This window comes from Centroberyx gerrardi, chromosome 3, assembly GCF_048128805.1.
Source record: "Centroberyx gerrardi isolate f3 chromosome 3, fCenGer3.hap1.cur.20231027, whole genome shotgun sequence".
Lineage (NCBI taxonomy): Eukaryota > Metazoa > Chordata > Actinopteri > Beryciformes > Berycidae > Centroberyx > Centroberyx gerrardi.
The window spans coordinates 19,056,855-19,070,655 of NC_135999.1; the positions used below are offsets into that span (position 1 = coordinate 19,056,855).

At 43.8% G+C, this 13,801-nt stretch overlaps 3 protein-coding genes across 3 annotated transcripts; 1 reads left to right on the forward strand and 2 right to left on the reverse strand.

Moving 5' to 3' along the window:
* The first annotated feature begins 56 nt into the window (after positions 1-56).
* On the forward strand, positions 57-4,674 carry LOC139924283 (uncharacterized). Its single transcript, XM_078282710.1, has 7 exons — positions 57-85; positions 321-418; positions 517-1,361; positions 1,818-2,385; positions 2,756-2,895; positions 3,482-3,586; positions 4,479-4,674. The coding sequence occupies exons 3-7, from the start codon at positions 832-834 to the stop codon at positions 4,555-4,557; spliced, it is 1,422 nt and encodes a 473-aa protein (XP_078138836.1). The 5' UTR covers positions 57-85; positions 321-418; positions 517-831; the 3' UTR covers positions 4,558-4,674.
* Positions 4,675-5,405: 731 nt separating this feature from the next.
* nanos3 (nanos homolog 3) lies at positions 5,406-6,080 on the reverse strand. The gene has a single exon (XM_071915343.1). The coding sequence runs from the start codon at positions 6,078-6,080 to the stop codon at positions 5,406-5,408; it is 675 nt and encodes a 224-aa protein (XP_071771444.1).
* Positions 6,081-9,322: 3,242 nt separating this feature from the next.
* On the reverse strand, positions 9,323-13,118 carry LOC139924282 (afadin- and alpha-actinin-binding protein). Its single transcript, XM_071915296.2, has 12 exons — positions 13,070-13,118; positions 12,743-12,861; positions 12,604-12,672; positions 12,361-12,484; positions 12,131-12,209; positions 11,862-12,021; positions 11,528-11,648; positions 11,167-11,270; positions 10,933-11,094; positions 10,480-10,594; positions 10,216-10,387; positions 9,323-9,460 (listed from the first exon to the last, which is right to left on the reverse strand). Exons 1-12 carry the CDS (start codon positions 13,116-13,118, stop codon positions 9,364-9,366), a joined length of 1,371 nt encoding a protein of 456 aa, XP_071771397.2. The 3' UTR covers positions 9,323-9,363.
* Between the last annotated feature and the right edge of the window lie 683 nt (positions 13,119-13,801).

The window sequence follows — 13,801 nt, forward strand, 5'->3', positions numbered from 1 at the left end:
TTTTACACATTTCCTACTCTGTTGCCCCTCATCATATTTTAGGAAGGGAAGATGACCAAAGGAAGAGCAAAGATCACCACCAACAGTGGTAAAGGAGCTGCTAACGCCCCCTAATATATGTTAGATGTGCTAATACTTCATAGAAATAATCTTTTATTTTTCAAGACCTTTTATTCTTCAAGTTGTTGACATACTGTATATCAGATAAATAACATCATAAAAAGGGCATTATAAGTGTTCATCAGCGTAAGTGAATTCTCCATCAGAGTTTCTGACTTTAATAAACTAATTTGCTCACTCTTGTTTTTAAGAAGGCGTAGCTCCAGCCCAGACTAGGTCGCTCAGGTCAAGGAAGAGGGAATTCCCCAATGATCAAATTACCCTGTCTGATATTATCCAGCCTACACTCCCTCAGCAGGTAATTTGAGGTGGTTGAAACATGTAGTCTAATAAAAAAACACAGACATTTACATCTTACTACGCCACTTTATTGACATTGACATTGACTCTATTCAGAACACTGAGGGAAATGTCGCAACAGCGCCTGCCACACCTGCACAGGCTCCCCAGTCCCCTCTGCAGGAATGTGCCACGACTTCAACTCACCAGCAGCAGGCAGCAGAACAGTCCATTCCCACCATACAAAATGTCACCACAGATGAAAAATATTTGGTGGCAGCCAGCACTTGTGTAGAGCAAGCAGTGGGTAAAGCAGCTGAAGGGTCAGGGCAAGAGGAGACTGTGCTGACCAATCCCAACAATGACGCTCAGCTCAAGGATTTCAGAGTAGAATCCACAAGTGATAATAAGCAGAGTGGAGAGGAAGAGGAGATGAAGACAGAGGAAGCTAACAGGTCATCATCTCACACTTCTTCAAATCAACCCCAGATCTCCTTGCCAAGCTGCCAGGAGGGAAACACTGACGATGGATCCTCTGTAGCTGTCTGTGAAGAGCAACGGTGTGGAGGAGGGGAGAACATGGAGCAGAAGATGGAGAGAAACCAAGATGGCCAACAAGAACCCAACAGTGTGTGCGTGGGCGATGACAAGGGGAAGGGAATCACCAAGGAGGCGGCGGTGGGGTTGCCAGCCAAAAAGAAGAGAAGGATGGGTATGTGCCGTCTGACAGAGAGGGAGCGCAGTCATTTTTTACAGACACTAAAACGTGAAAATGGGCAAAAAGGAACAGAGGGAGATGAGAGGCAGAGTGGTAATAATAAGTTGGATCTAGCGGCTGAAGAAGAGATTATACCTTCAATCTCATCATCATCCTCACCTGCATACATTGCAGAAGTCAGCATCACAGAGCGGAGCGAGGCAGAGATGAAACTCCAGTCAAGACACTGTGGAGGGAAGGACAGGTCAGGGTCATTTATTCAGGAATCCAAACCTAGACTTACAATATCTTCTATGTTTATATATATTTATATATTATTAGGGATGGGACGATATGCTTATCTCACGATACAATTCGATAAACGATATGAAGTTCACGATTCGATACAACCACGATACAATATGATCATAAATGTATGACTGTGCAGAATTATGTTTATTTCTGAGCCACAAATCTTTCAAGCAATGGCACTGGCTTGCTATAAAGTAAACAATTTTAAAATGTCATTACAAAATGCAAATAGTATAATTTCAGTAGAGCGCTTGTGAAATTATGTAGCTAATATCGCGATTCATTTTTCTGCCCCACGATTGTCACATTTTTGTATTGCGACATACTGAATTTCAATCCCATCCCTAATTGTTATTATTTATTTTCACTTACACATCATCATGACAACATTGTTTTTTTTATCTCACAGGGCAGAAACAGAAGTCCATGTTGCCATGACGACCTCAGATGGGACCAGTAACGTGTGTGATCCAGGCTACTCAGAGGGAGAGAGCTGCCAGGCTGGGTCTAGCATGCTGCCTGATCCAGGACAAATCAATGAGTCAGAGACGGATCCCCCCGCACAGAGGGAGGGGCGTTTGGGCAATCATCCTCTGATTGGGGAAGAGCGACAGGAACAAGAGGGAAGCGCAGTTGAGATCATGGTTGAAAAATGTGAGAAGCAAAGGCAAGACGGGGAAGGCGGATCTGGAGAATCAGACTCTTATCCTACCACCGGTTTTTCAACTAAAACGCCTCAGAGTGAAGGGACTGAGAGGGAGCAGCAGGAGGGGAACCAGGCCGCCCCTCTGCAGGTGGACAGTGTGGCCGGAACAAGGGATGGGAGAGTGGAAAGGATGGGAGGTGAGGCCCGGGACGGTGATGGGGCTGACGCAGGCGCTTCATCCACACACACCGGCCCAGGAGGGATCAGCTGTGGCTCCGAGGAGCTCTTCAAGGCTGCAGTGACTCCTAGTGGCCCAGAGGGGAAAGGAAATGTGAGTGGGAGCACCTTTAAAATGTTATTGCAGATCTTGTAACTCGGAAATGCTATGGAAAAGTATTAGGGTCATTGTAGGTGATTTTGTTTTTACTGCAGCCTGGGGGGATGGAGGTAATATTCTGAGAAAAAACTCCGAAATTCTGGGATTAAAGTCAGAAATTTGCAAGAAAACCCCCCAGAAGAACCCCAGATTTTTTTCTCACAAATTTGAGTTTTTTTTCTCACTTTTTTCTCAGAATATTACCCCCCTCCCGCCAGCTGCGGTAAAAAAAAAATCACCTACAGTGGCCCTAATACTGTTCTGTGAAATGGCGACTAAGAATATGCATGTTGTTGTTGCATGAGTTTATTGTTGTTTGTCACAGTGCGGTCCTGATGATAACCCCGGCACTGGTCTGTCTCCTGTGAGCACTGAGCACCCTCAGACCCGGGACGCCCCTGACCCATTTGGATCTGGGTCCCTGTATTACGTGTCTGACTCCCAGCTGAACAACATTGTCCTGATGTAAGGAAGAGGGAAGGAGGGTAGGGGGTTAAGTCTAGCAGGAAAAGATCACAGACTGGTATGTGAAGGAGGGAAGGGGACAGGAGGGCAGGACAGGCTTTGGTGTGTTGTGAGAGGCAGACTAGGAGACTGGCCCTTTAGTTTAGGTAAATGCTGTGTGACAAGAGGCTCAGGTTAGCGCTAGTCGAATTTGAGCCCCGAGAAAGCCAATGCTGGAGTCGTCTCACAGCTAAACAAACAGCTTGCTGATTGACAGGTTGCAAATGAGGTTTATAAAAGCAGCACTGTCGGAAAGAAAGAGAGGTGCTGAGAGCTCATTTGACAGCCAAAATATCAAGATTTGTAAACAAGGACATGACAAGAAAGTTTTGCGTGTGGTCACACTGTCAGAATATGAAACAAAACACACGCTCACATTTTATTTTGTCTCTTTCCATCCTTCACTCAATGCCCGTGTCACCATGACTTCCAAGAAAACGTCAGTATTTTTAGGACAAGTTGGCAAAACTACATATTAGTTTTTATGTCAAATTAACAATTTTGTAACGCCTTATCTGTCCAACTTCTCACCCTCTCCCCCATCCAGTGAGGAGGAGGTGATGGAAGCTGATGGAGGTCTTGGTGCCTCAGACTGTCATGAAGATGCTACAGACCTGGTGTGTGGGCTGATCAGGGAACTCTCCTCTCTGAAGTTAGTAACTGCTGTCCTCTGTCTCTCACTAATGTTCCCTCTCACCTTCCATCTATATTACACTTTTTTTTTTATCCCTTTTTCTCCTTCTCTTCCCTCCCTGCCCCTACTCCTCGCCTCTGTTATCCAGCTCCGGCTTGTCTCTCCTCTCAGTGGGTGCGCTCAAAAGTCTGTGCCGGTGATTACGTAGCGGCGAGGGCGGAGGGAGCCGCTTCACCGGAGTCTACCGGGTGCGGGGCTTTCTGCGTAGTGCTGCGTGGGCGGTAGAAGCCCAAATCATTTAAATGGAGTGTGATCTGTCAGCCGGTAGTAAAAGACAATGGAGGAGGACAAAGTAAAAACATTTCAGCTGCCTTATAATTCAATATTCAGCGACATTTCTTATTTCTAAACAAAGTAGTGGAAACACAGATAACACTGTTTTGGTATCAAATTGAAACAAACACACTGTTTACCTGCCCGTCAGCACTCTCCATGAGTAGCCTACACTACCCATTGCCAAACTTTAAGATGGGCAAGAGCGACTATTGGAGCGCACCCAGTGTTCAACTTTGTCTTCTAATGTCATTGGTCAGTTTCATCCCCTTCACACACTCCTCTGAGCTCTGATTGGCTAGACTGTCTAACTCAGCTATTTCAGCTGTAGACTTCTCGGCCCCTTCTATCACGGCTACCTGAGTGCCACTGCAAAGTTAGGTTTACCCATTCCACCAGCACACAACCACATGTATCCCTCTTCCTCACCATTTCCACTCCCTCACACACTTTAACCTCCTCCTCAACCTTCCTGCTTGTCTCCTTTCCATTCCTTTTGTCAAAGAAAATCTTACAGAAAGAATTATTATAGAAAACTTCATAAATGAGTGTTCGTCCACTCATTGCTTTCTTCCAGTCGGACTGTGATGGCCACCCATCGAGAGCTGGAGAGCTTGCGCCGTGGCAACAAGGCTTCAAGGGCCTCCATGCGTTGAGGATTTGGTCCAGGTCCATTCTGGCATGTTGCCACTCCAAGGGTTCATGGGTAATCAGGCCACTCAGTTTTGGGTCATGATACTAATACTTATATTCTTTAAATCTATGACTTATAATAATTCCCACTTCTGTTGAGTAGTTCTGACAGTTGGCTAGCTCATTTTCAGTGCTTTATTTGGCTTCTTCCTAAATAAACTATTAAGTCAATAATCCAAGTATTTCATTTTATATTTCATTTGTTTAGGTCTAGTGATTCTGAGGAATTTGATTTATCTAGAGCGAAATTTGTGCACTGCAAGGCCAGCTAAAATGCACTATTACGGAGGACAGTAATTTACAAGTATGGGGAGACAAAGAAGCAAAGAAAAATTCAAACACAAAGGTAGTCAATTAAGATATTATTTTTAACTTCTGGTATACAATACTTGGCATTGCAAACAAAGTGAGAAGAGCTGCTTGTGTTCAAATGCCGTTTTAAGAAAGGCCCACACACGATCAACACACGATCAACATTCAAAATAAAATAACACGCTTCAAGAACAGATATAAAGTAGCACACTTCAAGAACAAGTCACTCAATTAAAATATTTAAAATGCTGGCATGGTCACATGATGCTTACATACTATAGGAAAGGTGTTTCAGATGACTGTACCGCTTACAGAGTTTTTATAGAGATAGTGTAATAATCCTTCAATGCATGGACATGAAAATATGTAATTACATCAGTCGGCCACGTTTTAAAATATGTAAAACAAACACCCATTAGGCTATACAATATCTGGCAGTCGTTATAGAAGTTATATATAAACGCATGCAAATCAAAATCAAAACCTGCCAGCTGTTGGTTCAGCGTCTGGACCTGGCGTACACAGAGCTGTACGCGTTGTCCACCATGGGGCAGAAGCGCTTGGTGTGGGCTTGGGCCCCCGTGGCCCCGCACAGCGGACACACATACTGCCGTAGATAGGGACACATCACATCTCCGGCCTGGTTCTTCAGGAAATGGGAACCAAACACCAGCTCCGACTCCCCGTTGTGCTTGCAGAAACTGCAGAACATGCGCTCAGGTGAAGGAGGTGCTGGCAGCTCCGGCGCCTTGGAACGAGTCGCCTTCCTGCGCTCTTTGGCCCCCCGGGCGCCTGTCGGTCTGGCAGGAGGCTTGAGGTCCTCCTCCATCAGTGCGTCTGTGCGAAAGGAGCCGAGTGTGTCCCACAGGTCATCAACTTGTCGATGATGAGCTGAGGGGCCCGTCGGTGCAGATTCATTGGGGAGATCAGGCACCGAGTGCGCCCCGATGTCGCCACTGTGGCACACCGCGTTAATACCCACCGACTCCAACGCCTTGCAGAGATCTTCAGTTTCAGAACGCGGAGTAGACGTAGACTCATTGGAGGCGTCTCGCCCCAGGATCTCTCTGACAGTGTCCGATAGTCCCATGTAGTCTCGCCAGAGCTGGAAACCTTTGCTGTCCGACTCCATGAAGCGCGGTAGATGGAAGAGTCCCCAAACCATACCGTTCATTCTAGTGCCTCTCACTAAACTTTTTTTTTGCCTCGTCTGCCAACCTCGTTTTTAATAAGATGAGTCAACTGTTGAGCTGCGCCACAACGGTGTATACTACAGATAAAGGGCACGTGATTGCAATCTTGATTAATAATTTGTTACAAGCGGTGATGAAAGGCACGCTTCGTCATGCTTGGAACCAATCAGATGGGGTCATGACTCATGACTCATGCACCAGGTGTGCGTAGGGCGTGGACAGCTGCTCGATCAAGCGATCTTACATGAACAGAATTACTTTTTAGGAGTTTTAGGAGTACAGGAGTACATTCAACTAAAAAAAAAAATAGTGTAGAAAGGAATGCCACAAATGGAAAAGCACATTGCCATACTTGGGGCACTGCCAACACTGGACATGTGACATTATATGGTTTTGTTTTTAATCTTTGAATCAGTTCAATTGTGCAGTTTTACCTTTATTTACAAAAACACTGCATGCGTAAAAGCACATTGAAAATATTTGGAGAGGGGAGCACTGAACACAGGCACATTCACCATCGTTTTTGACAAGGTGACAAAGGGGCGTATTTATAGTAATTTGCATAGTTAATTCTGGGAGGAGACAAGGCGGGACTCTGAAGATGCGCTCTCTCCTGAAGGCACGGGCTGCAATATCTTCCAGCAAGGCTAGATATGCCATCTTAACACTTGCTTCGAGGTAAATTGGAATCTTTTATATACCCTGCATGCCTAATAGGCTACCAATTAACCAGTTGGCTACCAATTAACCAGTTGGCTACCAATTAACATTGGCTACATATGCGCAATTTCATGGCACTAGAAATTGGTGGGAGTAGCCGATCATTATAGGCCAAGTCAATAAAAACAATGAAAACCAAAACTGTTACATTTCAATATGGACATTATCATACTCCATTGTAAGCTAGGACTGGGACACTCAGTTTTTATAGTTGAATATTTTAATTATGACAATAATTGATGAGGATGAAAGGGCATCAATTTCATGGTTATTTAATACATTTGGCCAATGCATTAGTAAATTAACGGTTTTAAACACACAAATGCTGCATTTCTTTATACTAGCAAGCAAACTCTACCGAGATAAATGCCCTTTATGACCGACAGCTTTGCCTTGAATTGAGCTAATATAGCAGCCTTGCTAGCCTAAACACACTAGCATAAAACTCAGCAAAACTATAAAAAAGCACCACAACATGAAACGAAATGATGACAAACCTTGTGCCCTTATCAACCAGGTGCTAAAGAAACAAAATAGCCAGCATTTTAACCTTAGCCCCAACCTTAATATCTAAAATAGCGGGCCAAATAATAACCTAACCTTAAGAAAATACTTATAGGATCAATAAACATGAAAAACAACAAATTCTTGAAGTATGCTGGGCCATACTAAAGGTCATTTACAAATATGCTATGCATTTAGTTAAAAGGTGTGTGTTTACATTTTCTAAGACAGCCGGGCCTTCATCATTTGTGCGTACTCATGGTCTGAGGCAGTTCTAAATTTGTTCGCAGAGTACGAACAAATTCAGGTAAGAAAATATTGATGAATCCCGGATTTGTGCGTAAAATGTTCGTACGCACGGTTTAAGCACAGATTTGTGCGTACTCACTGTTTGTGAATGAGGCCCATTAATACTGGCTACTGTGCAGTCCCAAAGCCATTGGGCCTCATGCAAGAACCACACGTACGAACAGATTCGTTCTTAAATCACTCGTACGAGCGATTTAAGAGAACTTGCCGCATTCACCAATTTTCTCGTATTTAGAATTTTCTCGTAGGTAAGAACAAAATGTAGAGTGGTCCAGACCTGTAGTAGGAGTCATGTACAATCAACCTGCCGTTCTCCAAAGCAAAAAAAAAAAAAACTTTGTTGTTGACTAATGGATCGTGTCTCTGTCACTTTGAAGAAATTTTGAGTTTGAATATATAAATGACACTGTAAAGTAATGTATAATCATTTTTTCAAAAGAAGGTAGTGCGTAATTTATTTTACCAGAGCCGCATAAAATCTCATAAGTGTCCATGTGGGTTACATAGTAGCCTATAAGACAAAACAAAAAACACTAATAATTGCCAGGTTATTTGACAAACACTCAGATGAGACAAAGGCAAGGTTAGATTGTATTGGGGGAAATACATTATAGAGGGAGATAAATCTGATTTCTAGGCTATTTTACTCCAGTTGATAATGTTAATGTGGGTAAGTGCAAGTGAATCAAAATTTAGGTCTTACCAGGTTGAGGTGCAAGTCGCTGTCCAGGGCGACATCGCTGTAACGGAGAATTCCTCCTGGCCCCCTCCTGTTGCAGTCATGGATCGCCTTGCTTTTTGCATCTATTTTCATGTCAAGCCATTTCTTTTTTTATTTCTGTGACGGTGCCCTAACGACAAATCACTATAGTCCTATAATATTCCCATAATACTCCGATAGGGACTTAAAAGTGTCTGTGGTACTCAATAGTTAGTTTATAGTGACCTTATCTAATGGTATTTTTGTCTTCTGTAGCCTAGTATCACTATAATATTCCTATAGGGAATTATAGCTTTGTTGTGATATTTATTTAGTATTCATCTATTCTAAAATGTATAGAATACTATAGTTTTTTTTCGTAAGGGAACGCACAGACAACACTGCATTAACAGCATACGTTATTTTTTCCCATTCCTTGGCTTTAGCAGGGCCTTTGATTCCACTATTAAATTATATTAAATATTATATGCTTTGGGTGACTTATTTCTGATAGTAGGACTTAAATCTCAGAGCTGGTAGACTTCTCCTTAGTCTTCCTGTCAGTTTTAGATTGAAGCTTCCCGACATATGGGCCAGACGCCTAACCTTATATGGCATTATTGGGGCGTCAATTATGCAAATTCACAATTCTCGTGAACGCGCGTTCATTTAGAACAGGTGGAATTCATCATGTTTATGCAGGTCATTTACGACAGTTTTCTGAAGATACGAGCGTTTGGTGAATCTGACGTGGCACACTCACGAAAAAAGTACGAGAAATTTAAGATAAGAATACGAAAATGTTCTTGGATGAGGCCCACTGACTGCAGTTTTATTTAGAGCCTACTTTATTGGCTAGGCTAGATTACAACAACCAGCAGCCACAGTCATCTTCTTTGTACTTAAAACAGGCGTGTGTCAAATGGAAAAAGAGCACATTACTGCAAATCAGTGTTTATTGATAATTTAAAAACAAACAAAGGGAAATACAGGAACAATAAGCATTTCCCACCATCCATCCACACATGGTGCTAAAATGACCAGTCCATGCGTGGAGCGTGGGGTGTGTGCACGATCCTCTCCGCCACCCCATCCCATGTCTCTGACTGACAATCAGCTTCTCTGGCTCTGAAGGAGAAGAGAAGGGAGGGGACATGAGAAATGAATAGTCATAGTAATGGGCTAAACTAGTGCATACTTTTAAACCAAGAATGTATCTATATGCTCATTTGCCACTTTATTTTTATTTTTTCATTCCCCCAGCATTTGCACTGCCTCTTCCACACTGACTTGAAGTGACACTTTATACACTATGGGATGAGTGTGGGAAAAAAATTACTACATCAAACCACGAGGCTGGCATTTTTGACGCACCTTGCCATTGAAGAAATGTTACCCATGATCTCTCTTTTTCAAACTCTATTGATTACTACTAGCAATGTGAAGGGCATTTTATAAAAAGCGAGGAAAGATTTGAATGTACAGTAGGCATTTATTCTTTGAAGAGGACAATACAGAGAGACCACTAGAGAAGTAGTTGCTATCATGACGGATGGTATTGGGGAGTCATATCTATAAATCTGTGCACAAAAGTAGCTGGTTAGGAAGGGGGATATATGGGAAAACTTCTCCGTAAAAACAGAATTCACATCATTTGTAGAACTATATGATACACAGTTCAGTGTTCAGTCATGAACTGATGAACGGCAGTTAAGAGTTTTTACTCGTTTCTAGCTTTGGAAGATGTACACAAGTCTTAACTAAACTGTTCAAGATCAGAACAACATCAATTGTATTCTTGGGTGGATTTTTGCTTTACAAGTAGATTACTATGGAAACGAGATCACAAACACTAGCGATCATCAAACATGGCGTTGACTAACCTACGGCTGTACGGTAGGTTGAGGGCAGAGTAGAGCTCAGGAGTGCTGGGGGTTTGAACTCTGACCCTTCCCCGACCCGATCCTGAAAGAACAACGGTCCCCAAGTCTGTGGACGATGGAGTGATGGGAAGACAGCCAAATATGCTCGTGGGCCCCAAACCTGAGAAATACACTGCGTTTGTGGATTTTGGAGTGAAATGAATAAATCGCATTAGCCTCCCACTGTTTAAGTGGACGAATAGACGAAAAAACAAACATACTCACCAAGGGCAGTGCTGTCTCTCCTGTTGTTGCATTGCGCTCCCTTACCAAACAGAGGCGACTGACACAGATACTGCTGCTTCAGGAGAGAGGCCTTCTGTTGCTCAAAATCCCGTCGCTGTAGACAAAGGAAATAACACTCTGAAAACGGCCAGTAGACTTTTTGAGACAGAATGTCATGAGGGTGGAGCCTAATCTGTCTCTCATGTGAGGAAGCTATACACACACACGCAAAATAAAACCCTTGGCCAGGATGCCCAAACTCAAGCAATGAATACCTGACTTTTGCCTCACAAAAGCTTTGTCATCTTCCAACCTTGCCGTACTCATTTACCCCACACCAGTATCATTTATCTCTGTACTCCATTCTCACAACAGGGACCTACTGTATACAACAAACAGATCCGACTAGTCATCATTTGACTAGTCGTCAAAACAGCCTCTGCTTCCTCTCACCTCGTGGCTTAGTCGGATGGCAGCATCGGTGAAGGACTGCCTCTCCCTTTCGAAATTCCTCCTCTGATGATCTAGCTCCGCCCCGCGGGCCTGAAGGCATTCCCACTCTTCCAGGAAATAGGAATCAGCCAGGTCAGGTGGGACAGGTGAAACAAGGCTATCCTATAGATGGAGAAACAGTAATGACAATAGTTCATCTTTGAGTATGTGGGTATGCATAATAAGGAAGCCTACCTGTAGCAGCTGCTGCTGTAGTTTGACCAGCTGTTGACTCTCCTTCAGTTCACTTTCTAGTTGAGCCAAGAGCTTGGCATGGTCAGTATCCGCAGCAGTTTGGCCTGCACACACAGTCCAGAAAGAATACTTTTACTCCTTAGACCAGAAATATGGGTCAAGACCCAAAATGGTCCTGAACTTGTGTCTGGTGGGCCTACAAATGACTGGAGTACCCTCTTGTCAAGAGGTTTCATTAGTCTGGGTCACATGGCAAGAGTAGATTCAAACTTGAAGAATTTAAGCTCAAAAGTTTATAACCCTTGCAGGGGAATGTCTAAACAAGCATTACCTCAAAGATATGGGTCAAACAGGTCTTTACCTTCAAATAGGAAGTCTCCTAGTCTCCTCTGCACCTTCCTCCAACCCTGAACCACACCCCCTGTCACGTGGTCACCTAGTGCCAACTCAGCTTGAGCCAGCCTTTTGTCATCGGTTTGGACCTCTTCCTGGTCATCCACAAAGTCAGTCAGGGTCTTAAACAAGTTGTACAAAATATTTTTTTTATATAGAATACATAGCTTTGAGGTCAATATTGCAGAAAGACCATCCTTTACAAATCATCTCTTTTCAGAAGTTCCCCCTTAGTGTTTGGGAATTGTCTCTTGGCCCCAGTAACAAGCGCCAGTTGTCTTAAGTCCAGTTTTGCTCAGCACTGGCTTTAGCTCAAAAAGGCTCTTTCTTTTTGTCCTTACCCGCTCCATGTCGACTCTGACTGCGTGAAGTAAAGTGGTGAGGCTGTGGCGGAGCTTCATCGCCTCCCTGAGCTCTGCTTCTCGGCGCTCCAGCATCAGACGTAGTGTTGCCTCTTCTCGTCTACAAGGCGAAGAGATGCGAGAGAACAATTGTAGAGTGGTAGGAGGTGGAGAACGCAGTTGGGGGTAATAAATCAGCAGAAAGCGCAGGACGTCAGCAGCCAACCTACCTTGCATTAGACCTGACCGTTCTGATTGGCTGGTCTCGCCTCCCTCGGCCTCCAGGCGGAAGGTTCAACACCTCTATGGCTAGATAGACAGGTACAAGATGGTACAAATGGTATAAGAGTTGTGTAAAGCAAAACATCTTTGTGCGTATGAAAAATAAATGTTGAGAGATAAGCAAATTATTCTGTGGATTTAACTCTGATGTGACAGTAGATAAGAGTGTGAGCCTCACTGGGGCCTTTCTCCCGGTGTCTCTCAGTGAGCTGGGATAGTCGCTCCTTCAGCCTGTTGCTGTGCTGCTCTCCCCGCCTCAGGTCTGCCTCCTGCTGGTTGCTTCGCAGCTGTAGACGGTTGCACTGGCAAGAGGAAAGGGAGAGATGGGAGGCAGAGATGGGAAGGAAATGGTGTGGTTTTTTTCTGAGGCCAGGGGGGTAGAAATGCATTCCACTGTCTCACAAGCACACATAGACCTTACTTTCTCCCTCTCACATCTCAGCATGTCCTGAAGCCTGGCCACATGCTGGTCCCTCTCTTTAAGTTGCTCCTATAGGATAAAGAAGTTAGAGTTTGTTTTGTTTAAATTACAAGCACTAATCTCTCTTTCAGTCACCCACCCTCAGTGAGGGTCCTTCGTCTCTGTGCTCCTCACTGTCAGCCCACCAGGAGGCGCTGTGAGAGAGCTCGCTCAGATAAGGATTGGGGCTGCGCTCCCTCCTACGGAGCAGATAGGGGTCTAATAAAAATCAGAGGAGCAGAGGGAAAGGAGGAGAAAATGAAAAAGAAATGGAAGAGAGGTAGACAAGAAGTGATGAGTGGAAAAAAAGGAGATGAAATTGTGAGTGTGTGTTGTGCAAGAGCTTGCTGTTATACCAGCATCCAGTGTAATAATCAGTGGCTCGTTGAAGCATGTATCCATATTTCAGTTAAAGATGCACTGTTACCCGAGTCCTGGCTCCTTCCAACTCTTCTCTGGCCACAGCTAGATGCCATCTGTTCGCCATATTCAGATAATGAACTGACATTTTAATCACATGCTAAATACATGGCACCTCAACTTGGTCAATACAATGAGTACAAATTTGTTTTTTCCTTTATATCAGACATTACTGGGATAGTAGGGAGTGCAATTCAAATGTGTTTGGTGCCTTACCTTAACAGTGCAACTTCCTCAGATAGATGCAGCCACTTCTATTACCAGGTGATGGCACTTAAGATAATTAACCAGTGACAATGGGAAATACTGCATCAAGATGGAAAGTTAAAAGTTTCAGAGTTTGACATTTTTCTGTCAAACTGTACCACAGTTTAACTTGTGCTCAAGTGTTTTCAAATTGTTCTACAAAGGGAAAAGTGAGATTGGCAACTACTTCTTTTATACCAAAAAGACAGATCTTTCAGACAAGCTCACTGACTTTAAATGAGCAGCTCATTGGCTGTTTGTAAGCTGTCCAGCAGCTCATTGGCTTGCTGAACAGAAGTCTGCAACACTCACCTCCCTCCCTCCACATGTTCAATTGACACAACTAGACAAAGATTAAGTGGTTTAGAGTAGAACATTCTTCACATGGGATTTTCTTGGAGATGCTGGCCCTATCCTTTTTTGTTTCTGCTTCTACTCTCTGGGATGTTTGGCATTTGAATTGTTTACATTGAAGTCGAAGCAAGAGGCTGCG